Raw genomic sequence first — 24022 nt, 5'->3', positions numbered from 1 at the left:
CATGCAAACACCCTTTCTCCAAGCGCTGCAGGTGAAACCCTCTTGGGTCAAGCAAATCTTTTACATCCAATCAGTTTGCGTGAGTGCATTGTCCGGATCGGACAAGTGCGTCTTTTCTTTAAACCTGATAAAGATAGCAGGATAATGATGGAGTCAAACCGTCATCCAGCTGTGTATATGGGAGTGCGTAAGTCATCGATCATGTATGGAAATCAACCACATACGACCCAACGCATAATTACCATTTCCTGTTCACACAGAGAAGAATAAAATACTGGAGCATGATCGGCATAACACTGATCAGCTGTGAATGAAGAAAAATCGTGATATTCATAAGAAAAGGCCATACCCCATAATGGCAGTACGCCTCCGTCCAGTCTATAAATGTCTGTTGGCAGCCCCGACCTCAAACTCCCAGCAAATGCAAATTTGGAGCAATGCAATCTTGTAGTGTGGTCTCATCATGCTTCCTCCCGATGTAGTGGTTCTCTACTCGATGATGCTTGATCTAGAATCCTCTGGTCTTGGGCCGCTTCATCTTGTGCTTCTTCGTGATTGACGAATACGAAAGATAATACGACGACACATGCGCCTAGCCAGTAGATGGCTGGCGAGGTCTGATTGTTGATGAGGAGTTGGCCGATCAGAGATAGCGGGATGGTGGTTGAGAGACCGACAGTGACGACGATGGGAGAAGTCAGTAGCACTGCATATGCCCAAGCGATATCTGAAAGCAACGAACTGATTGAGTTGACCTGTTCCATGGTTAGCAAAAGGGTCCGACAAGAAAGCAACCAGTCACCTTACGAGGATAATCGTCGTGACTCTCGAGGAAGGAGGTAACTCAAAAGGCTCGATACCAGTGTAATGCAAGATCAAGAAGCCGGGCCAGAGTAGCAAAAGGTTGAAAAGGCCCACAAGGCCAAAGAAAACAGGCATGCTGATTCTGCGCTCGTCTCCGATACGCTTCTTCATGAGTACGGCATAGACACCGTACAGCACTGCCGAAAGCAGAGCCATGGCGTCGCCCAGAGCGACTTGACGGGCAGACTTGTGTGGGAACAAGCCACGGCCATCGTCATTGTCACCAAAGAGGTCGACTGAGGAGATCAGAACGACACCGAGCAAGGACGCTAGGACTCCGAACAGCTTGCGCAGGGTGAAGATCTCAACGCCGACGGCGCATCCTAGGAGTAGGGTGAAGATGCTGCTCGTCGACGTGAGGATAGTAGACGAGGCGACGGTAGTATGTTCCAGACAAGCAGCAACAAAGTAGTTGGCCAGGAACCAGAGCATGCAGAACTCCAGACTCAGACGAGCCGTGTCTCCAAGGGAGAGAGGGATTATGCCATGAGCATCCTTGGTAGGTGCAGCCTTTTGTGAAGTAGCGTCATCTAGGTGCTCTTGTGTGTTCGTACCATCGTCGTGTTCCTGGGAAAGAGGGGCGTATCTCGGCGTCTTAAGGGAGCCGCTTAGGTATAGGCGGCGCACGACGATGGGAAATAGCGGAATGAGAAAGCAGGCGGTGTTAACGTAAGTGACGAGATAGGGCTTTGAGTAGGTGTTGTCGGCGAACAGCGTCTATGCATCATTGTCAGTCTTGTTGTGCGACAGTCGTCAAGTATAGAGGGGCAGGGTAGCCGTACGGAGGCCATAAAGTTAGAAGCGGTCCATAATACAACGGTGGTGAACAGCAGCAGCAGACCAACCACGCGCCGCCACTTCTCATGGCCGGGCCGTGTGTTGTTAGCAGCCATGTCCAGATCTATGTCGTTGCTGTTGCCGGGCGAGATTCGCGACAGCAGCGGTCTTCGCGCATCCTCGTCGTTGCTGACGACTTCAACGCGCCCAGTCATGCCCGAAGTCGCTTGCTCGGAATGTTGTTTCGCTTTTCCTGTCCAGGGCCACCACCCGCAGTCTTAGGGAAGTCTCGAGTTAGGGAGAGTGACTAGGTCTAGCCATGCTACAAGACAGACGACACTTGACCCTGTCAATTATGTGTCACGCCCAGCGCATAACTACTTCCTTCCTTATCAGGACGCCGTCCGTCAAACCAATCCTCAACCCAGCGCACGTGCTGTCTTTCCTGAATTAAAGCCGTCGGACTATCTATCCGGACCCACTTTCAATCGACCACCATTCATCCTGCCCTCTGCCATCCTGCACTTCTTTGTCTGCCGAAATAAACTCTTGCCGTGCTTGCCTGCTTCACAAAGCACGCCAACAAACCACAGTCACACAAAGACACAAGATTTCGGGTTTGTGACAAGTAAATAATAGTCAAATATCGTACTGCCCGAGTAACAATCAGTGCTTCCTCTTCCCATATAAGAAACGCCTTGTCCAGAGACTATCGCAAATGTCCTCCACAACGCCTACGCAATGGTTCGTTAAATGGCCAGGCGCTCTATTGCCCATGCCGAAGCTGCTGCTCAATCTTTGCCTCCCTAACTACCCTAACTCTTTCCAATCGGCCAAAAAATGGATATCGTTGCCGAGGAAAGTTGAAAAAAACATATGCTGTGTAAATCCCCTTTCGTAATCAACTTCAAGAATGATGTGCTCGTGAGCGTGATGCCTCGCCTCTTGCTGCCGGAGCTGCTGCTGCCGCTGCTGTTGCTGTTGTTGCTCCTTCGCCCTGGTTGTGGTGGTGGGACCGCTGGTGCGAATGCGAATGCGAGTGCGAATGGTGGTGATGATGCCGGGAGTTCTCTCCTTCTTTGCCCTCCTCAGCTGCTACACACCAGAATCTGTGACTGCCCCAAGCACCTTTTTGGCACTCTTTGCTGCAGTACTTGGTCCGTCGGCAGCGTCTGCATTTGGCAAATTGCCGTGTGTATTCTTCCCATTTTCCACATTTCCAGTATGCACATTGACGAATTCCGCCACGGCTTTCATCCTTGCGGCAAAGGTTGCGCATGACAACACCTGCCCAATATTGCATCGTCTCGCTCTGCTGCGCCGATGTCGGCAAGAGAGATTGACGGGAGCTCGAACATCGTACAGTAAACTTCTCGATCAAAGGGAAGATGTTGTAAGCAGGTTGTTCGACAAACTCATTGTCCCACGCCTCTTCGAGCTCTTCTTGAGAGGGTCCGGTGAAAGGCACGGATGGGTCGTAGTCAACATCCAATGTCTTTAGCTCGGCATCGATATTGAGGCGGGGGACAAGGTGTGAAGCCTGGAAGTATGAACGAAGATTGCAGTATTTCGAAACATAGGCGAGCAGTTGGAGAGACATGATGACGTCTTCGTCACGGGGAAGGGCGGCGGCAAGAGGAGCTGGGGCCGAGACGAAGGGTACACCAGCACGGGGAGCCATGAGTGCTGGTGGGGTAGCGTTAACAATATCGACAGAAGGAAGCTGCTGGGGAGGTGCGAAGCCAGGCTGGGTTTGTGTGGGTGTCTGGTTGTTGTTGGTGCTGCCATCTTGCACCGAGGTGTGGGTGATGAATGAATCCGAATCCGACACATCGACGGTGGGTACGCTCAGAGCTACGGGAGTGACGCTTCCCTCGAGCATGGTCTCATCGTGAACAATGTCCTGCATGGAGATGTCGTTCTGAATGTCGACCATTGGCTCGGGCGATGTCTCAGCGGTGTCCGAAGTGTCCTGAACAGCATCATCGCTTTGCTCATCCTCCCAATTACCAGAGATGGATAGCTGATGACGGATGGATGGTCTTCTGCGTCCAAGGCCTAGGGCGGAGCGAGGGCTAGTCGGCGCTGTTGCACTAGGAGTGGTAGGTGACTGGGGTTGCGAGCTCAGCTCGGCATTCAGGTTAGGCAGCATCGATGGTAGACGATCTGCATCACGAACTGGTCGTAGAGTCTGACGGGAAGCTTGTTCTGAACGGATCTGTGGAGAGGACTGCGGACGGACGTCGTGCATCGGGGTGTGACGACCAAAGTCGAGTCTGGTGTTACGAAGCGGTGGTTGTTGTTGATCGGCCATGGGCTGATCATCAGTAGAGATGTCGATCGGTGGAGGGACCGATCTTCTGGGAGTGCGTTCTGACCTAGACTGGTAAGGTGATCGGCTTGAGCGTGTAGGGCTCTGGAGAGCGGGGTAGGGGTTGAAGTTGGCCGAAGTGCGTCTGGCGTCCTCGTCGGCTCGCTTCTTGAGCTTCTCCATGGCGCGAATGTAGTTGTCGAGGAGAGTGGCCACTACGGGGACCATGTCGGCTTCTACGACGCGGGTTCGTACCGCTTCAGAGCCTCTAACACCAATGTTGAAGACACACTGGAAGGCCAGGTTCCATTTCCAGCTCTCCATGGCATCTTTGCTCCTGCCTTCTTTCAAGATGCAGACCAGGCGTTCAACGCCACCGTCTACTGTGAGGATGTCGCGGATGCGTGCGGATGACGTAGTGAGGTAGGTGAGGTTGTTGAGGGAGTTGATCAAGGGAAGAGTTGAGGTACAGTCGAGAGCGCGGCGGTCATACAGGGCAGGGGTGATGCCTACCGAGGCCTTGTTCGCGCTCGGGATGCTAAAGTTGGCCTCGCGCATGATGAGAGAGTTTGAAGGGGGATGACAACAAAGACTGCTCGAGGCGTCAGCGGCTGCTTATGACGGAAAACCATCGTGAGTGATTGTAAAGACTCACCAGAGCTACACAAAACACCGGCAATGCAACGAATCAATCAAGACCAAACACCAGCCATGCAATTCCACTAAGCTTCAATTCGAGTCACAGGCGTCGACACCCAACGCCAAGAACAAGCCGTCTTCGAGGACGCCTCACGTATCGCTGTGCTGTACAGAAACGACCCTTGCTGGAGCCGTCGAGGGTGGCGGATCGGTAAGCAGAACGGAGTCTCGAGGGGTACGGTGGGCGCGGCGACAGATGGACGTGACGGTGTAGGGCGGAGGTGGCCGAGGGCGAATTGAGTGGTTTGAGGGGCCCGAGTCGAACAGGACGGAGAGATGGGGTTAAGAACTGCTGCGAGTATACAATGCAAGCTAAAGTCGTGTCGTTCGTAACATGCGGCGATGGAGATGAGATTGTTGATGACGGATGATGGAGATGGGAGGAAGGGGAGGGAAAACTCGATAGGAGTCGAGAGCCGGACCCGTTGAAAGAGGATGAGACGGTGCAGCCAGCGAGCCAGCGCAGCCAAAGAAGTCGACGATGTGACGCTCGGCAGCCAAGCCGCCATGGACCAATCCCATTTAATTAATCCCGAAAGCGAGCAATTTCACCACAGAGACAGCCCATCTCCGCCTACAATTTCCCTGCTTTCTTCCTCCTCTCAGGCATACCTATCTAGACTCCTAAGGCCTGCAATTATCCACCTCCATCATTTGTGCGTGTTGCACGGGAAATGTGCTCTCTTCTCCTCAGGCAGTTCCCCTATGAGCCGTGATCAATGCGTGAGCTTATTCGGTGCCCTCCCTGCTTTGCCACATGCGGCGTCCGGCTAGGCAAGACTCATTGATGCTGATCGCTCAAACCTGCCCTGGTCGTTCCCGACCACCTCTGTCTCAACTGTTCAGAACCCAGCATTAGGAATAGACAGGACCCAAGACATGACGGAGATGCGGCTGTTGTCCAAGTTTCAACCGCCTGATGTCGTCCCAGTCTCCCAGCCAGAGCGCCGCCCCCACCTGGAAACGTCTGCCTGCCTGTTCGCCAGCCCGCCTGCTCTGCTTACCCACCATCGCGACATGCACTGCGAGCACACATGTACAACGCGCTCGAGCTTGGCATCGAGCGAGTCCATCTGCGATGACCATGCCGAACCTCCCGAGCACGGCCTTTTGTGCCAATCACGCGACAGGCAAAAGAGGAGGACTCGACGGGAAGCGCTGCAAGCGATCTCTTCCATGTTCGCTTTTTCTCATGCAACTCGACGAATCCTAGGCGAACCACTTTACTCTGCTGATCACGCCAATCCGCCAAAAACGTTCATGCATGCAACCATGTATTTCCGTAGTTCTGACCGAACTGAACACCTGCCTATATTTTTTGTTTATCCCGCTACTACGAGTATAACGTGACGAGTTAGGTTAGCGACGGCAAAATTGAAAGTACATTAAATTTAAACAAGCATCTTGATGCAAGAGATTCTACTTCTTATCCGCGTCGATACCTCCTTGCTGCACCGATCCAAATCTCCGAGACAGCATTTCCTGGATATCGGTAGACGGTCTCTTGGGCCCGTCATCGACAAACACCATCTGCTCTTCCATTGTGACACCCGCTTTGGCGCCTCCTTCCTCCATAACTCTGGGCCTGTCTAGCAGATCTTGAATTTCGAGTTCGCGAATCGCTTGCGCTTCGTGTTCGCGCTGCTGTTCGAAACTCGACTTTTTGGTGCCGTGATGCCAGCCCGCTTGCAACTCCGTGGCGGAGGCTTCTTCGAAACGCTTTCGAATGTCCAAGTCGCGTTCGTAGAGTTGGAAGAGATCGACGTCTGTTGCGAAATATGCTGATTTGAAGCTTTTGACCCCGAACTCGAACCACATTGTGGCAACGACGATTAGTATTAAAGTGAGCCACCACGACATGTTGTCGCCAAAGCGTACAAAGAAGCTATCTTTTACGTTGTATGTGACGTTGTCGGCGTAGATCGAGGCGAGAATGATCATCCACAAGAACCATCCGCCTATGGATAGGAAACATGCAATCACAGCCATAATCGACTTGTTGTGGATCTCAATGACTTGCAACTTCATACTGATAAGGATGATGCATGCTGTAAATGTCAGAGATCCGATGGCATATAATCCTTGATCTTTGGTGAAGGTCGCTTGAGCGTAGAGTCCGAACATGATGAAGTAAACCATTATAGCTTCGCTTGATGCCATAAATATCCAAGCAAGGAAGATTTTGAAGTTGAAACCTCCGTTGCGCTGTCCTTTGGTATATAACTCAGGTACCGCGATCAAGGTCTGGGGTAGAAGATCCTTCTCGAAAATGCCGAGGAAGATGACCGGAAGACTGGTGAACAAGGTGTTGAACATGCTAAGCGACCACGACTCATAAAGGGAAGTACCAGTGTAGCCAGCCCATCGCTGGTAGAGCGCTTGGGTCAGGTAGAACAGGAATTCTTTCCAGAATGTGCCGACAGTGTACTTGCAGATTCGAATGTAGTTCCAGCGTCCATGAACCAGCAGAAGCTTGACCAAGAAGCGGAACTGAGCAATGGAGTAGTCCGATGTGCGAGCCGCTTGCAAGCCTTCTTTACCTGTGATACCAATACCGACATGGGCTTCTTGGATCATAGCAATGTCGTTCGCACCGTCACCAATCGCCAGAGTGATACTGTTCTTAACTCTTCGTCGCACAGCTGCAACAAGTCCAGCTTTTTGACTTGGAGAAGCGCGGCAACAGATGACTGATTCTGCGAGGACCGCGAGCTCGTAGAAAAGCTTGCGCAGATAAGGATCGTCCTCGATCAAAGCAAGCGTCTGACCGTCAATGACCACAACGGAGTGTGCCACTTTATGGTTATTGATGTCAAGGATAGTGGCCGCGATACGCTGCTCAACTTGGCCAGTCTCGTGGTCGAGAATCGTCACAGCCGAGTAATCCTTGATGAGGCGACATGAGTGACCGATGTTGATGGCAGTTTCTCTCTTGTCGCCTGTCAGCATCCACATCTTGATGTTGGCACGCCTGAGCTTGTCGATAGCTTCCGGTACACCTTTCTGAAGCTTATCCTCGATGGCAGTGGCACCACCAAGATCCAGATCTCGTTCGATCATCTCTCCTGCTTCCTCGATCATCTGTTGGCGGTTCACGAGGCTGGTTGTAGCATCGTGATACACCTTCTTCCATCCTAAGTATTCTTGCTCGTCGAGGAAGCGGTGGCCATAGAGAAGAGTTCGAAGACCTTCGGTCGCAAAGTCGTTGATGTGTTGGAAGCAGCGCTCGAGTACAGTCGCCTCGTCTGTGACTAGTGACTCCTCTACCAGCTCATCCTGATCAAAATCATCGTATTGCAATGAGCTGCGAGCTTCGGAGGGAGCCAAAGATTGTCGACTGTGCATTTGAGTCGAAGGTCGTGGAGAGTAATGCACACTTGGGTCTTCGCTGTGAGACACGTCGACCTCGCTCTCACGTTCTCTGAGCCATATATTAAGCTCATCGCGGATGGGCTGTAGCCTCGCCGTTCCAACGCTAGTACGTGGAAGAGCACCGACACTGGGCCGACCTATCGACATTGAGAAACTTGGTCGCGAAAAGCTGGGTCGAGTTACGCTAGAGCGTTCGTGCTGTTCGCTCTGACGACGGATGGCTTCTTGAGCTTCCAAACTCTTGCGCATGCTCGTTCGCTTTTCGATCTCAACCATCTTCTGGTTTGCTAGAGAGGCTAGCTTGAGACGCTGCATGACAATGGTGTCGGCTCCCTTGCAGATGACACAAACGCGCCCATCTGGGAATCTGACAGTGACAGACATTCTCTTTCGCTTACTGGAAAACTCAATCACATCCAAGATCTCGTATTGTTCGAGGACGGGCTCTTGTGTCATGCCGTTAGGAAAGGTCTTGATGGTCAGAATGGCAGATTCGCGGTTCATTGCAAGATAGCCAAGCTCTTGCGCTGCACGAACAAGCGCCAACTCATCAGGTGAGGAAGCCTGGAAATCTATCTCTCCATCCTCCTGCGTCTCGGGCAAGCACGTATGGCACAGTGCCATGGACAGCAAGAGCATACGAGCCTTTTTTGCGAACAAGGTGAAGGGTTTTCGTTGCAAGTATCGAATCATGGTTTTGGTGCTGAGCTCAGGTTGGGCCTTTCCAGGTCTAGCGGAAGAGGTCCACTGCGATGTCGACTTGCGACCAGGTCCGCCAAACTCAAGATGATCATCTGCGCCATCTAACTTGACTGTAGATGTGATGACAGAGGCGGTCGACTTGCGCATTGGCTTCTTACCCTTGCTCTTACGACTTCTCTTCTTGTGCACAAGCATTTCAGGGCCGTCTTGTTTGTCCTGCAGATCAACGTCATGTAACCAGGCAGTGCCAGCGACACTGAGCTTTCGAAACTTCATCATGTTGTCCGTCAGAGTTCCGGTCTTGTCGGAGAAAATGTAGCTGATCTGGCCCAATTCCTCATTGATCGTGGATGTCCTTGCCTCGAATGGCGTGTTGGTCGTTTCGTCGTACATGTCGATGTCATTAAGCAGAACCATCTGCCAGACCTTTACGATCTCCATGCTGACGTACAAAGATAGCGGGATCATGGTATTGAACATAATGATAAAACTGGTAAGGACAGGGAAGAATGCAACTCTGGCGTTGTTAAGGTACCATGAGTCGTCCTCGGTGCCCTTGCGCCAGACTTGGTATGCCACAGTGTTGAATATTGCCAGAAGAATGACAAAGATGACAATAACGATGACGACCTTGTTGACAATGGCCTGCAGTGCTGGAGCCTTGATACGAGGATTTTTGTTAGAATTCATGCGAATCTTGCACTCCTCACCACTGTAGATGACCATGCCGTAAGCTTCGGGTGTGTTTCTCAGTACGCTTCCGCGATACATGATTTCGTTGTTGCTCAAGGGTGCTGTTTGACCATCCAGTGTCACTTTGCCCTCGAAGTTGTAAAGATCAATGTTCGGATCTTCGACCACAAAATGGGCCTTGCAAGTAGCTATCTTCTCAGGAGCGTCGCATTGCTTGGCCAGATTTGCTGTCGCCTGCTTGCTCTTGAGGTTGGTTTCTCCATCGAGGGCCATCGTTTCGATGTATGCGATACCGTTTGTGCCTTTCGAGCTGAGCAGAACCATGTCGGCTGGTACAGGCTCGTCTCTTTCGAGTCTGACAATGTCGCCAACTTGGAGGTTTTGCCACTTCGTTTTTGCCCAGTGTATCGGGCCCTCGGCGCGAGCAATGCCCTCTTCTGCTGGTGCTTCAGAGGAGGTGATAGGGCGATAGGCGTGTAGAACAGATGCCTCGCGGTTGTTCTCTACCTTGTCCAGGCGGTAACGGCGGAGATCATCGTAACCTTCCTTGCCCATAGATAAAGCAACGAAGAACAATAAGGGAATAATCGTGGTATACGCTGTATAACGATCAGAACAAGGACATACTGTGGTCAGCTAGAGACACTCACTTCCTGTGGTACTGAGACCGGGTATCATTTGTAAAATGGAAACACAAAGGAAATAGAAATTGGCGAGTTTCGAGAACTGAGCGAACAACTGACGAGGAACAAAATTCCAAGCAGTGTATCGACTCGAACGAATATAATTTGTGATATAGGCCTTGTTGGTCCTCTCGTCGAGCAGAGTAGTCTTTCGAGAGGCATCCAGATCAATGTGTCTGCCGTCCTTGGTTGGTGGAATATCTTGGATGCGTAGGACAAACTTCCGGGCCTTATGGTATCCTTCCTTGAACGAGCGCCAGGCTTGGTTCTGCGTAGTATGCTCTTGTATCCAGGAGTGGTAATGCGGCAAGGCTCCTATGCCTTGGACGCCTTTAGGCTGGTTGAAGGCAGCACGTTTGGGATCTTGTTCTTCCAGATCAAGGCCATCGTCATGGAACGGAGCAACCTCAACGACAGTATCCATACTCTTCTTGCTCAAACGTGGGGTAGTTGGTGTGTGAGGTGTCCCATGCTGACTAGACTGGGCTATCGGAGCCATCTCGATTATGGATGGTGAAGAGGGGGAATTGGCGGAGCGATCATGCATGTTGCGCTGGAAGAGCGAACTACGGAGCGAGTAGCCTCGCGCTCTTGTTTGAGGCGACAATGGTGAAGCCTTCGGACGTGTATTGCTAGACAAGGAAACCATGCTAGATGGTGAGGGGAGCGTGTTCTCCCCATGCACAGAATGTGCAGCGGCAGCATTGACGTCGATGGTAAGATCAGGCCTTGTGTCTTCGTCACTCTTCCTCTTCTTTCCGCGCGACTGGCTCTGTGGTCTTTGCTCTTGCAGTGAGAATCTCACTCGAGATGAGTTCTCGCTTGAATTGCGAAGCGAGTGTAGAGGAATGTCGATGCCAGATGTCGAGGGACTGGACTGCGGACGCTCGCTGGAGAGGGTGTCATGGCGGCCTGGAACTGGGTGCATATCGTCTTCATCGTAGTGGGCAGAGTGCCTCCTTCGGACACCACCAAGTTCGGCGTCGGAGTGGTCGTCATGGCCCACCATCTTGGTGCACAATCTAGGGACAGGTCGAGGTTGTTAGGTTTGTCTCTTCATAGCATATCAGGAGTCCATTGCGACATGGTGTCAGGCAGTGAGAAAGAGAACAAAGTAATTGTTGCGGCGCGGCGCCAATGTCTAACAATGGCCCCGGTGCCCGCGAATCGCGAGGGTCTTAGAACGTGGCTTGCTCGACAGTGGTGACGTTGAATGGGGACGAACGCGCAACCAACCCTACCTTTTTTAAAACTAACTTTTGGCCCATTCCTGTGACCTGCCGTCCAACGGCCTATGGTTCATCGTATTGCCCATTACTTTGCTTATCGAATGGCCTCACTGCTTGTCTGTTCTTCCTTGCCTGACTGCCTCCATCTTCGTTGTCGCATTGTTCACTCGAAACCCAACACAGACAGCAATAGAAACGGGGTTGCGTGCTTCGACCACCTGCCGGTCACAGCCACCACCGGCCAAGAGACAAGACACCCCGCGCGGGGATCTACAACATCCTCGATCGTCTGCTTCACCGGTAAATTCTTTCGTCGCTGACTTGTGATTGAGAGACTATTATTTCCTTCGTCTTCATATCGTTAATTCTTGTTAATCATACTGCATATCTCATGCGGGGCTATTCATACTGTTTCCTTGAACTCCTGGCGATGCTGTCGGTCCCCGTTTCCATCATTATACTGCTCGCTTCCTCTGTGTGATCATTCATCGTCAATCTCAGGCTGGAGCTTTTGGCCTGTTGAATCCTTCTCGGCCTTAACCTGCTGATTCAAGGTGACACGACCACGTTTAGTAGCCGCCTTTTGCTGACGGCGTGTCAGCACGTAGCGATTGCCATCCTGTGCAGGAAGCAGGCTATTATTGCCCAGAACCTTGTCGTTTGCATCCATAATATCCATGGTCTTCTCCTGATAAATTTCCTTCTCCTCGCCAGAACGAAGGATGATGCCTACCCTGCCTCCAGGAATATCATACCACACCTTGCTAGGCATAAACTCTTTCCATTCGAGAATGACCTTGGGTATTTGAATGGTGCTCCAGAATAGGTCTTTGTCGACCTTGCGCCATGAGTGCATGCTTGCGAGCAGCAGACGTACCCAGCGTTTGAGCCATAGACGAGACGTCTTCTGGACTACTCGACTATGCATGTAGTCCTCATGGAGCTGGCCGACTGGCTGAGCCGTATAGATCTCATGCCGAGGTTGTCTGAGTGCTTTACGCAACGCCTTGCTCAAGTCTCGAGTTTTGATGCGCATGTCTTCGAACAGAGGCAGTGCCTCGCACATGTAATGCCACATGTCTCGAGTTCTCTGTTGTATGAAGAGGCTCTTGATCAGCTTGTTGTACATGCTCATAGTCGGACGCACGTTGTAAGGCTTGTTCCGCATCACTTCCCAGATCTTCTGTACGCTGGCCTTCGGTAAATAAGCATGTTCTCTTCTTGATGCTTGACGAGGCAAAGAAAGAACAAATGTCCAGTTGAACAGTTCGTGCCACACATGATCGAAAACCTCAACCTTGTAGGTTCTCGAGACATGGTCCACCAGTCGAAGAGCCGTGGGAATATCGTTGTTGATACCGAAAGCATGTGCGATGGCATAAACCAAGAATGGAGTCGGATAGAGCGGGGATGTGGGCGACATATCAAGCTCTTTCTCTGAATATCCATCTTCAAGACCATCGACAATACCATCAACGTCAATTCTCCACACTTGTCTAAGGATCTTCTTGACAGTATCAAGGTCACCTTCGCGAGCAACCCCAAGTATGAGAAGACGGAACGTCTCTTCATCTGGCACAACATCGTTTTGTATCATCTCACGGTGGAAACTCATGACTTCCTGTTTGATGCCTCCGTCACCAATTTTGTAAGCTGCGTGTCTCGCGTTCGGGCTCGGCTTGGAGCGCGCTTCGACTCTGAAAGCAGTCAAACGGCGGCTGTGGCTGGCATATGGCTCATGACGGAGATGTGAGACGATGGCTCCCAAATAGTTGTTGTAACATTTAAGGTCCGGTACGACATGGTCGGTCTCCATGGCTCTCCAAAACGACTCTGCGACATCTCTCTGACCAATCCAGCGCGCAAACCCGAGTATAAGACTGTAGTCGGTGACGCTCAAAGTCTTACCGGACTTATTGCGTCTGTCGAGGATCTGAATTGCATTGAGAAGATGCTCTCTGATAAGACTGTCCGCAGACGGGAGGTGCAACTGCTGGACCATCGCGGGGCTCAATTGTGAGTACGGTATAGTTGCCCATTCTAGGGTGTTTTTTGGCTGCAAATGGGCCAACATCTCAGTGAAAGTGTTTTCCGGAACGCTCTGAATGAACTTCAGGTTATCCTCTGTGGCACTGAACAACTTGATCAATCCGTGATAATCTTTGCGTAACAATAAGCATTGGATCCTGTCATGGAAGTCGTGAACGTCTTTGCGTCCATGTATGAAGTCCTGATCTTCGGCCTCCAAGTCCACTCTGTCTGAGGTGGCAGGGCCATGATCTTGAGACAACGATCTCCAGACAATACGATTGTGGCTTGCGATTTGACGAAACCTTCCAGAGATGCGATTCTCACATTGTGCTGATGATGAGTAGTTTCCAGTGTGGAAAGCAGCGGGATGTATTCCACTGTATCTCTGGAATGGGCAAGAGGAAGACAGAAGACCCGACTTGAAAGAAGACTTCAGCCTCGCGAACACCCTCATTGCTGGCCCGTTTCGCGCCATGTGGAGCTAGTGAAGCGGCTCGAACCTTCCCCGGTGAATCTAAAGCAAGGGCCGAGTGGAAGTCGCGAATCAGCCAAGGCCGGGCTGCGAGCATCGACGCCGACCGCCAAGACCGGCGAGCGTCCAGCAGCTTCGCGACACCAGCATCATCGGACGAGTTGGAGACAATCAAGCACAAAAAAACACAACCTTGATGCGCAAATGGCCGATGTCGAAGACAACACCGCCAACCCGGTGATCGAGCCGTTGGATCTTGTGCGCCTTTCACTCAACGAGATCGTCTTTGTCAAGCTGCGCGGCGACCGCGAATTGCAAGGCAGACTCCACGTACGATGAACTGTCTTCTATACTTTGGCGCATACCGATCGACTAACACGTCTGGACAGGCATACGACAGCCATTGCAACCTGGTTCTTGGAGAGGTCGAAGAGACCATCTACGTTATTGACGACGATGACGAGACCGAGAGCGTGAGGGTACGACACTCTGGAGCCTCCCAGTTGGAACTGCATGCTAACGACCTTGTCAGACACTCAAGAAGCAGTCTGAGATGCTGTTCGTAAGAGGTACGCAATCTGTATCAACACCCGAACCCTGGACGTTCGCAACTCACACATTGCCCACAGGAGACTCGGTAGTCTTGATCTCACCTCAAGCACAATAGCCACAACCCACCCCTCACGACGATACAATAAGCGCGAGCACTCCGACCATGAGACTCTAGCACACGAGAACGAACGATTGATCAACGACGATTCATCTCTGGCACTGGGTCAACAAGTAAGAGACGAGGCTCCATGCCCAATGAAAAAGCCGATATACAGCTATGACCGTATTCAATAAACACACGTTCTGGTTTCTTTGATTCACCGCGCACTCGTCGCTATATTCCAACTCCTTGCTAAAGAGACCAAGGGGAAAGATAGAGGGGTATCTAAGAGGGAAACAATGCTGATTACACAAGCTCCCACCTGGCAGCAAAGGCATAGGCACCCGCAAATCCACCCTGTTTGTTGTAATCGCTCTCCACCATTCCTCTACCGTCCCGGCCTTTCCATGTGGTTACTGTGCCCAGCTTGATCTCCTGGCCTGCTTGTCCGAGCTCACTGGGGCGTACATCGACCCACCAGAAATATCCATTGGTCTGTAGAGGAACTTCACGCGCCGGTCTGCCATTACCTTCAGGCAAAAAGATTAGGTACAAGTAGTGCTTGCCTTTTCCGTTCCGCTCGTTGTCCCAGTGAGGGCAGACTTTGTTGAATTGGAAGCGGATGTAAGATTGCGGGTCGTTAACCGAAATCTGTTTAATCCTTGGTGAGACTGAGTTCTCGTCAATGCCCTCCTCGGTTGTCATGTTTCCAAATGTCTGTACAGGAGCTTGACCATTTGTGTCACCTAGTAGGTATTCCGCCCAGGTGATCGTTTGTCTGCCATCACTTCTGTAGAAACGGTTCTTGTCGCTCGGGAAATGGCTGCGGCCAAACTCTTCGTTGCTGCCGATGAAATGGATAGGATGGAATGATCTCTCGTAGGGCTTGCCCCAACCATTGACATGACCAGCTCCCCAGCAAGGATCGATCAACTTCCACTGACCGTTGTCGATTTTAACCACATTCCAGGCATGACCTGTTGCATCCTCAGCAGGCAGTGGAGCCCCGGGACCTATTGCCTCGAATCCAAGGCCTTTTCCATGACCTCCGACAACCATGCTCTCAAGTCCAGCTTTTGATGCAAGTGCGGTAAACAAACCAGCATAGCCCTCACAAACAGCGAGACCAGTGGCCAATGTCGAAGCTGGGGTTGAGCCTTTGACAGTGTTGGTGAACAGAGCATGAGTATTATAGTCAATGTTATGGTGTAGCCAAACAAAGATTGCTCGAGCTTTGTCGGTCAATGATGGGAAGGGGGACGTCAGCGATTGAGCAAGCCAGCCAAGATCTTGAGATGGTATCGATTGTCGTGGAAATCGTGCGGCGTGGGCATCAACAATGAAGAAATCTCGACATTTCAGGCAAGATCCTTGGCCTGGAGCTGTTGATGCTACTGGTACCGCTGCGCTGCTTGTGGCTCCATTGGCAGTAGTACTTGGCTTGGATGCTAACAACTTGGAGAGATCTGGTCGAGAAGATGCAGGAATTGGTGGTGGGGCGTCAGATCCCGGTCTTGCATCTGGGACTGGAGGTGGTTTGGCGGTGTTGTTAAAGCCCAAAGACAGCGCGGACCTTTTAGGAGCCGCAGATTTAACAGTGCTCTGTTCTGCTACGCTCTGAGAGGACGAAGGATTTCTTGAGGGCAATTGAGGCCTAGAGGGTAGTTGAGGTCGCGCAGGCTCCTGTACGGCAGGCAGGACATTGGGTGATGACTTGCTTTGCTGCAAAACAGGACCACGTTCTGGTAGACTAGGTGCTCTCTTAGGAGGCAAAGGGGGAAGCGATGATGCATCGAACGAGGGTGCTCGAATTGTATAGAGCGGTCCAGAGTTGCTCGTCGCGGAGCTCAGACCAGTCCGAGTGGATGCCGTCGAGATTGACGACCTAGTTGATGTCACGGATTCAGTTGATTGCTTCCTACTGATATCCGGCCTTCCGGAAAAGTTTGAGGGTATTTCCGATGGCCTCCTGGGTGGTAGCTGCGGAGATGGTCCAGATGGTTGTCTCGGTGGTAGTTTAGGTGCAGTACTTCTGGCTGGCCTGTTTGGAATCGTCGGAGGAGCACGCTCAACTACTCCACTCATTTCACCCGCGGAAGGCTGGTTTCCAATATCGTGGCCTGCATCGGCTGCAGATACGTGAACTCCAACAGGAGGCACATTGGTCGTCTGTTGTCTCGATGGGATTTCCGATCTCTTTTTTGGTACTGTGGGAGCAGCTGCCTTTGCACCAGGTTGCCGACCTACTTGGTCCAACTTCAAGGCGGCGATGCGTGCCGCAATACTCGTATTGCCGTCTTGTTCTGCCATCCTGTAAAACTGGTGGGGGTACTTGTTTGAATATGAAGAAAAGTCTGTTACACTTGCTGAAGAAATAAGAAGTTGATTACAGATTTGTCGTTCGGTTTCAATGATTCAGTCGTGCAGCCTCGCAGGTTGCCTGATGGGCGCTTGTAGACGCGGTTCCTTCGCGTACCATAGGCAGTCAAGTCCCTGGTATGAGGAAGAAACAATGCGTTTCAGCACTGCTCGAGACTCAGAGGACGTCGACTCAACGCCGGCATTTTTATGTCTACAGAATTACAGGTGAGTAGTTTAGGCAGATCGATGGCCACGCGTTTGGCAAGAGCGAGCACGCCGAAGTCCAGCTTGGCGTCGTCTTGGATTCTCTTGCCCTTCTGATTTTCGAGTCAATTCCTCTTGACGACATCAACATCCCTCTATGCGAGACTTGAATTCTTTCCTGCCAATTTGACATTCGGGTGAATTCGCCGCTACACGGATTCTCGAGCAGCCAGCAGCCTTTCAACTGATCATGCGTCTCTTGCAAACGGAGCTATTTCTCCAGCCAAAAAGCCTAACATCATGTCACTGGATCATTGTTTTACTCTCGAGAGACATTCGAATCAACATGAATGAGTCGCCTTACACATTTGACTCACCGCAGTATGTATGGTTGTGCAGTTGGAGCAACAGAAGACCGTCCTGCCCGAAGCTCTGCCGGGTCACCCCTCACCACGCAATCCACATCCGAACGATCTACCACGCAGTCAGCACGGCTTGAAGAATGTCGGTAGAGTATGGCACGTTTCATACTCGGCTTTGTTTTCGAACTCTGGCAGAGATGCCTCAATATTAATAACATATCTATCGCGGTGGGTGCCCTACACAGCGATTCCTCTGTTACACGAACTGCTGCAGGTTACTAGCTGCATTTCCATTGCAGATGGAATGCAGCTCCCTCGCTAAGATGCAGAACCTCAAGTATCCCGCAAGCGACCTGCTGATGTGCTTGCGGCTTATGGATTGAGACATGCAAAGTGTTCGCTTATGTTGAATGCACATTCTAGCATGATTGGCGACCTTTGATCACCGGTCCCACGCCTTCTTTCTGCTACGAAGGATTTTACCCCTGCGCTTTAGGCACAAAGTGAGTTTCCAGGCTTATATATTCCGGTGTCTCCTGCTGCGTAAGTGAATGATCAGGTCTTCTCGGTCAGTTCGTCCATCATGGCTTTCTCCAGACTCATTATCCTATCTGCTTTCTACTCTGCAGCTTATGCAGGTTTTGAGTATGACTACATTATTGTGGGCGGTGGCACAGCTGGTTGCGTCCTAGCCAACCGTTTGTCAGCGAACCCATCCATCTCGGTTGCCCTCATCGAAGCCGGACCTACAGTCTTCAACGACTCCCGAGTCCTTTCTGTAAGTCCTGGTGGACCTGCATGGAACACGGAGCTCGATTGGCAGTATACAACAACTCCGCAAGTCTATGCCAACAATTCGACCCTCCTCTATCATGCAGGACGTGATCTTGGTGGCTCAAGTACTCTCAACGGCATGGTATACCTTCGACCCACGGCTGATGAGGTGGACTCATGGTCAGCTTTGGGTAATCCCGGGTTGACCTGGGACAATCTGCTGCCTTACTTCAAGAAGAGTGAGCACCTACAACTCCCTACCGACCCTGAGGCCCTTCTTGATACTTCTTATGAGGCCAGTTTCCATGGTTTCAACGGCCCAGTCAAAGTAGGCTGGGGCAATGATCTTAGTACAACTGGCTATGGACGTGCATTGAACTCAAGCTGGCAGTCTCTCGGGTTCTCATGGAATCTCGATCCCAACTCTGGAGACACTGCCGGACTCGGCTTGTTCCCGCTTGAGAAGGACACAGTCGTCAACATTAGATCTGATTCGGCCAGGTCTTACGTTTTACCTGTCATCAGTCGCCCAAATCTGCATGCGTTTACGAACACTACTGCCTTGGACGTTAATTTGGATGGTGTTGGAGCGCATCATGGTCCTAGAAAAGCCGTGGTGGCCAAAGGCGTCAACGTTATATTACCTTCTGGAAAGAAACAGTTTCTTCGCTCCAAGCGCGAAGTCATCCTTTCGGCTGGCACATACAGGACCCCCGGCCTCCTCGAGCGATCGGGGGTTGGCAACCCCTCGTAAGTATACTTGTCCGATTGGACTCGTATTTTAGTGAGGGACATACTAACTCGGCACAGTGTTCTGCGCAACATTTCCGTCACATTAAAGGTCGACCTTCCTGGTGTAGGAGCCCACCTTCAGGACCAGTGGCTATTGAACGTCATCGTCAACCCTAACTTCACATTAGAGTCATTGACCATAGGTTGGAACGCAAGACCTCTCACAGCTTCTTTGACTGCCGCCGATGTATTCGAGGACGACCTTGACACTGTCGCTGCGCAGCTCTACAAAGACATCCCCTCCTATGCACGAATTTTGTCCGAAGCGAGTGGCGGTGCCATTTCCGTTCAAGCACAAGAACAAATACTACGACTAAGAGCAGACACCTTTTTCAAAAAAGGAGTAGCAATCGGCGCAATGATCTTCCAAGTCTTCGGTGGCAACCACTGGGTAACCTTACCCCTCTCTACAGGCACAGTTCATGTAAGCATTCGCATCCCGGCCTCTCTGAACATGACCTTTGAAGCTAACACCCTCTCTTAGTCTTCTTCCGACCCTTCGAGACCAAACTTGAATCCCAACTTCATGCAACTGCCTTGGGACATCATGGTCATGCAACGCCTCTCTCAGATCCAACGCAAAATTTTCGCCTCTCCTGAGGTGCAAGCCGCTCTCGGTCCTTCCGCTACCGTTGAGATATTACCAGGCTATTCGAATGTTCCTGCCAACGCTTCATTGGCTCAATGGACAGCATTCTACCGAGCATCGCTGGCGCCGGTCTGGCACGCTGTGGGTTCCGCAGGTATGCGTAGACGCGACTGGGGCGGTGTGGTGGATACGAAGTTCAGAGTGTACGGTGTGCAAGGGTTGAGGATTGCTGATGCGAGTGTTATTCCGTTGGAGCTTAATGGTAATCCTACTAGTACTATCTATGCTCTGGCGGAGAAGGCAGCGGAGGACATCTTGGCTGATTGTGAGATTGGCAAGGGAAAGCCATGGAGCTGAATTTGAGATGAAATGGAATATCAGAGGGCGTTTGTTGGGATTGCGTGATACCTGACATGCGCTTTTTCTTTTTCCGCGGTCCTGCCAATGTAAACAGACAAAGCCAGACTATAATGGTAAAAATTTGGTTACACCGGACATTCTCAGCTCCAAAACTTTGCAGCCACACAGATCAACGAAAACACGATCATGATAAGTGATGGCTACTGGGACCAAAAAGCAAAAGATCAGCTTTGGAGTAGCTGGGAATCGAACCCAGAACCTTCTCCACTCAGTAATGCTCGAGAAGAGCAATGCTAAGAAGATGTCATACCACTAGACCACAACCCCATTGATGTTAGACAATGCTTGAAAAAACAATATTGTTCCAAAACAGTTCTCTGTGGGCATGCCTTGACGAGTCCGGAGCCAGGTTAGATCAATCAGTATGCATGATGGTAGACGACCCAATTGCACAACTCACGGCTCAGCATGGAAGGTGCGAGTTAGTTGGTAGCGCATTGAAGGGTAGCTTAAGATGCAATTGCAGCTTGGAATCAAGAGGTGGAATCGAGGTAGAAACAGTTGACTTATGAGCGCGGCTAGTTGGATATATGCATAGTAAATCGTGCGAGAAAAAGACATCATCGGGTGAAGCTTGAGCGGCTGCATCTCTTGCCATGCTTTTCCCCTTCGACATGAAACCAGATGTGATGTAGAGAACACCACTGAGATGCATTCGAATGTGCATCTAGAAGTTGGGACGTCTCTCGTCCTCAGGACGACCAGTGCTTCTGGAGTCACCGTAGTGCTTCTTTCTCAAAGCAGCCAGACGCTTCTTCTTGGTGTGAGCATTGATGTAAGTACCAATGATGAAGCTGATGATGTTGAAGAAGGGCACCCATGTCTCTTGGGGCAGGAACTTCTGTGCGAAAGCCAGAGCCAGGGGAGAGGTGCACCAGCTGACCTTCATGACGGGGAGGAGGCCAGCACGAACGGTGGCGCGGACTTGGTGGAAAGTACGGGCGCCAGCGATGATGGCCATGGCGGAGAGGTAGATGGTGTTCTGGATAGGAGAGATCTGTGGATGGGGTCAGTAAGACAAGCGTGAAGGTACAAGTTCGGCGGGCAAGCGTACGATCAGGTTGCTGGCGAGGATCTGCAAGATCTTAGCCTTCAAACTGGTCCTGCCAGCGAAAGCCTTCTGCAGGATGTTGATGAGAACGTGGCCAAGAGGAGCGCTGACAAAGGCACCGTAGAGGGCCATCTTGGGCACACGCGAGGTGAAATAGTGACCGTTCTTGTTGCGGTCTTTGGCGATCCATGAGGCGAGGATTTCTTGAGCACCAGAGAGCGAGCCCGAAGTGATCATCTTGGTGCGAAGAGGGTTGGTTTGCAGGTGGCGCAAGTAGGCCTATACCAGACCAGTCAGTCATGGTCGCATTAAGTCGCATTGACAGGACTTACAGCCAGGTAGCCGCCAGCACCAGCACCTTTGGTGATTGCATTGCCGACCTCATTCGCAAGGTCCTGCTTGCCAGTCACGCTGGCTACCGTCTCCTTGACGTCGAATTTGACCGACGACATGTTGCAAGTTGTTGTGGGTTTGCTGCACAGAAAAGTGCACGACAGAAGAAGACTGACAAACCAGATGGCTGGGCCGGCCTAACAAAACACAAGAGATACAAACCTCTGGGGGACGCGACAGGCAGCGGCCTCCTCCGGGGGTTATCTTGAACCGAATACCGAGGTTGTCTGTGCGCAGTTCGCGGGGCTCCGACAGCGCTTGCACTTGCCGTCTGTCATTTTGTCACTTCACACCTGTAGAAGTGAGCTTTGTTAGGGATAGCCTTCACTGAAAGCACGACAGTCAGCGCTTCTCTTTGGACGACTATGCCAATCTGAAGAAACATTGTGCATCTCTACAGGCCGGAAGACTCCAGGTGTGGGCCGCGGGGGATGGCTACAAGTGACGGATTTTGGCACACACGGAGATTGGTCTATGGTCCTCTTCGCCTCAGGCACGAACTATGTCCATATCGCCGAGAGCTTCCCCCAAGGCTCGCCATGTCCAACCGACCTGTAATCCACGAAGTTACTGTTGGACAAGAGGTCGCTTCCCGCAGCGCTCGAACACTGCGACTTCCCGACCCAAAGACCGACCCAAAGGCCGACCATTCCTGGTCAGGACCATAGCACAAAGGCGGGGGAAAAGCTTCTACATCTCAACCGTGTTACTCTCCCATCAACCTCTTCAATGGATTCTGTTCGAGGTATTATGGTACTCTAACCCTGAATCAGGTGTGCTTGCTCCGGCAAGACGCACCTTGCAGGTTGCACTGCTTGTACCAAATTGCCGTGATTTTCTTAAAACATGTCTAGGTCCCTGATCCAACCTCGACGATTTGGTCTGCTCTCAATTCGCTCGTGAAAGATGCATCCAACCTTCTTGCCTCATCTCAACGCGAGAGATCAATTGTACTTGACTGAGACGAGCTTTCCTTCACCGCGTGCCTGCCTGCTTCGTTCACTTTTCAACACTCCAAGCCAGAGCAAGCGAGCGCGAGTTCGCTCGAGTCGCTCACTTCTTTTATCACCCACCAACACCCGTGTCTCTGTCGAACTCTTCCATTTCTCTCGGCGTCGACACACCTATCCTTTTACGTACTCTTTCACACGAACCATCGACAACCATCGCACGCTTTCTTCAACATGAGCGTGATCACATCCGTATGTTTACCAAACCACAATCACGGTTACTCCTTTTGTCCCTTCCAAGCCTGCACTCATTTCTTGACCCGTCGATCTATACGCAACCATGAGTGTCTGCAACCTTGAGATCGTCAACGACTAATCATGTATTGCAGGTTGGCGATACACCTGTCGCACAGTCTAACCGCCGCACTCCAGCGTACTGTGTCAGTGCCTGCACTCACATCAGAATGGAGCGCCTCTACGGAAGCTGGGCATGCGATACATGCCGTCATCACTCGCCCTACGGCTGGCTCTATTACTGTACTTCAGATACCCCTGAAGTGGGAGACTACTCTTTTGTCAAATCACTGAAGCATCCCATCACACCTGCTGGAGAGGAGCTTCGTCAAAAGGGTCTGAGCGAGTCTCACATCAAACAGTTTGAGCAAGGTGGCTACACGAACGACCAATTGCAACTCATCATTCGCCAGAAGCAACACGTGCAACATATCATCGAGGGAACGACCGCACTCTCACGTGGGCTGGACGAGGAAAGCCTCGACCCCTTGGCTCGCCCATCAGCTAGCGTGCCAGATGATGTTCGCTGCGAGTTCAAGGTCTGTCAACGATGTCGCCCTATGCACAAAGAGCGTTGCTGGATGTCATTCGAAGCCGTCTTTGAGGATGAGGTCAGACCCATCGACAAGTATGAGCTGACTGGAGGCCTTCCCGTCAAGGACGCAAACTACATGATGCTGCTCGGTCTGCATCCTCCCGTTACTGTTGTCTCTCCTCATCGCTGGGCCGAATCGCCCTACGAATCGCCTACCCATTCTCCATCATCGGGCTACACGAGCGACGGCTTCTCTACCGATGAGGACTACGATAACGAGAGCTGTGGCGATGCCTTCTCAACCTGTACACAAGAAGGCGAAGACAACTACTCGCAACGCGTCGGAAACGATATGGCCTTCATCACCCTCAGAGAACCTCGCCATGCGCAGACACCCCGTTCCACAATCAGACTGGTCCCCTCCGCATCACCTCCACGCCGTCGCCCATCCATGATTGACGACGAGTCGCCTTCTCATTCGCACACTACAAGCTCTTCCATCAGTCTTCCTACAATCCCCACCACTACATCCTACAGTCCTCTGCCTGGATGCGACCAAGACATTCAGGGTCTCAGGGCACAGCACTCGCACAAGGCCATGACTGACCCCGAGTTCTATTCTGGCCATCCGCTCGATATGGCGTCTTCCCTTTCCATGTCAAGCGAGTCCAGCTTCGGCTCAGAAGTTGCAGTTGAAGGCGGTTTTGCTTTGACTGAGGAGGCCATGGACACCCACACTCCTGACTTGTTCACCACCAGAGTCTAGAAGCCTCTCGACTCAGCACACACAGCTCGTTCTCTCATGACGGCGT

At 51.6% G+C, this 24022-nt stretch overlaps 11 protein-coding genes across 11 annotated transcripts; 4 read left to right on the top strand and 7 right to left on the bottom strand.

Moving 5' to 3' along the window:
* Positions 1-461: 461 nt before the first annotated feature.
* On the bottom strand, positions 462-1757 carry M438DRAFT_265513 (uncharacterized protein; the record flags this gene model as incomplete). Its single annotated transcript, XM_029900033.1, has 3 exons — positions 462-755; positions 808-1581; positions 1647-1757. 3 exons carry the CDS (start codon positions 1755-1757, stop codon positions 462-464), a joined length of 1179 nt encoding a protein of 392 aa, XP_029764526.1.
* A 445-nt stretch (positions 1758-2202) lies between these two features.
* Positions 2203-4768, bottom strand: M438DRAFT_81581 (uncharacterized protein). Its single transcript, XM_029910341.1, has 2 exons — positions 4608-4768; positions 2203-4544 (listed from the first exon to the last, which is right to left on the bottom strand). The coding sequence occupies exon 2, from the start codon at positions 4508-4510 to the stop codon at positions 2549-2551; it is 1962 nt and encodes a 653-aa protein (XP_029764525.1). The 5' UTR covers positions 4511-4544; positions 4608-4768; the 3' UTR covers positions 2203-2548.
* Positions 4585-5345, bottom strand: M438DRAFT_81702 (uncharacterized protein). The gene has a single exon (XM_029910342.1). It carries the CDS (start codon positions 5158-5160, stop codon positions 4675-4677), a length of 486 nt encoding a protein of 161 aa, XP_029764524.1. The 5' UTR covers positions 5161-5345; the 3' UTR covers positions 4585-4674.
* M438DRAFT_81763 (uncharacterized protein) lies at positions 5346-6036 on the top strand. Its single transcript, XM_029910343.1, has one exon. It carries the CDS (start codon positions 5531-5533, stop codon positions 5999-6001), a length of 471 nt encoding a protein of 156 aa, XP_029764523.1. The 5' UTR covers positions 5346-5530; the 3' UTR covers positions 6002-6036.
* A 34-nt stretch (positions 6037-6070) lies between these two features.
* Positions 6071-10525, bottom strand: M438DRAFT_264726 (phospholipid-translocating P-type ATPase; the record flags this gene model as incomplete). The annotated part of the gene is made up of 2 exons (XM_029899966.1): positions 6071-10017; positions 10069-10525. The coding sequence occupies 2 exons, from the start codon at positions 10523-10525 to the stop codon at positions 6071-6073; spliced, it is 4404 nt and encodes a 1467-aa protein (XP_029764522.1).
* A 1149-nt stretch (positions 10526-11674) lies between these two features.
* On the bottom strand, positions 11675-13656 carry M438DRAFT_394044 (uncharacterized protein). The gene has a single exon (XM_029909149.1). The coding sequence runs from the start codon at positions 13402-13404 to the stop codon at positions 11812-11814; it is 1593 nt and encodes a 530-aa protein (XP_029764521.1). The 5' UTR covers positions 13405-13656; the 3' UTR covers positions 11675-11811.
* A 381-nt stretch (positions 13657-14037) lies between these two features.
* M438DRAFT_331256 (Sm-like ribonucleo protein) lies at positions 14038-14500 on the top strand (the record flags this gene model as incomplete). Its single annotated transcript, XM_029903392.1, has 4 exons — positions 14038-14163; positions 14223-14312; positions 14366-14402; positions 14463-14500. 4 exons carry the CDS (start codon positions 14038-14040, stop codon positions 14498-14500), a joined length of 291 nt encoding a protein of 96 aa, XP_029764520.1.
* A 291-nt stretch (positions 14501-14791) lies between these two features.
* On the bottom strand, positions 14792-16795 carry M438DRAFT_265922 (uncharacterized protein; the record flags this gene model as incomplete). The annotated part of the gene is made up of 2 exons (XM_029900062.1): positions 14792-15867; positions 15922-16795. 2 exons carry the CDS (start codon positions 16793-16795, stop codon positions 14792-14794), a joined length of 1950 nt encoding a protein of 649 aa, XP_029764519.1.
* A 1150-nt stretch (positions 16796-17945) lies between these two features.
* Positions 17946-20056, top strand: M438DRAFT_394042 (choline dehydrogenase). Its single transcript, XM_029909148.1, has 3 exons — positions 17946-18936; positions 18997-19402; positions 19463-20056. The coding sequence occupies exons 1-3, from the start codon at positions 17996-17998 to the stop codon at positions 19922-19924; spliced, it is 1809 nt and encodes a 602-aa protein (XP_029764518.1). The 5' UTR covers positions 17946-17995; the 3' UTR covers positions 19925-20056.
* A 598-nt stretch (positions 20057-20654) lies between these two features.
* M438DRAFT_331253 (uncharacterized protein) lies at positions 20655-21490 on the bottom strand (the record flags this gene model as incomplete). The annotated part of the gene is made up of 3 exons (XM_029903391.1): positions 20655-20984; positions 21042-21317; positions 21371-21490. 3 exons carry the CDS (start codon positions 21488-21490, stop codon positions 20655-20657), a joined length of 726 nt encoding a protein of 241 aa, XP_029764517.1.
* Positions 21491-22615: 1125 nt separating this feature from the next.
* On the top strand, positions 22616-23976 carry M438DRAFT_351616 (uncharacterized protein; the record flags this gene model as incomplete). Its single annotated transcript, XM_029906732.1, has 2 exons — positions 22616-22633; positions 22771-23976. The coding sequence occupies 2 exons, from the start codon at positions 22616-22618 to the stop codon at positions 23974-23976; spliced, it is 1224 nt and encodes a 407-aa protein (XP_029764516.1).
* Positions 23977-24022: the final 46 nt, after the last annotated feature.

This window comes from Aureobasidium pullulans (assembly GCF_000721785.1).
Source record: "Aureobasidium pullulans EXF-150 unplaced genomic scaffold scaffold_2, whole genome shotgun sequence".
NCBI lineage: Eukaryota > Fungi > Ascomycota > Dothideomycetes > Dothideales > Saccotheciaceae > Aureobasidium > Aureobasidium pullulans.
Note: the sequence above shows the minus strand (reverse complement) of the source record. Positions and strands in the feature narration are given on the sequence as shown.

Excerpts from the sequence above, each read along its gene's own strand:
- M438DRAFT_81581 (XM_029910341.1), bottom strand. The coding sequence starts at position 4,510 with ATGCGCGAGGCCAACTTTAGCATCCCGAGCGCGAACAAGGCCTCGGTA.
- M438DRAFT_394042 (XM_029909148.1), top strand. The coding sequence starts at position 17,996 with ATGGCTTTCTCCAGACTCATTATCCTATCTGCTTTCTACTCTGCAGCT. Across the intron at positions 18,937-18,996 it reads TCGGGGGTTGGCAACCCCTC|TGTTCTGCGCAACATTTCCG; the intron begins GTAAGTATACTT and ends AACTCGGCACAG. Across the intron at positions 19,403-19,462 it reads TCTCTACAGGCACAGTTCAT|TCTTCTTCCGACCCTTCGAG; the intron begins GTAAGCATTCGC and ends ACCCTCTCTTAG.
- M438DRAFT_394044 (XM_029909149.1), bottom strand. The coding sequence starts at position 13,404 with ATGTTGGCCCATTTGCAGCCAAAAAACACCCTAGAATGGGCAACTATA.
- M438DRAFT_81702 (XM_029910342.1), bottom strand. The coding sequence starts at position 5,160 with ATGGCGGCTTGGCTGCCGAGCGTCACATCGTCGACTTCTTTGGCTGCG.
- M438DRAFT_81763 (XM_029910343.1), top strand. The coding sequence starts at position 5,531 with ATGACGGAGATGCGGCTGTTGTCCAAGTTTCAACCGCCTGATGTCGTC.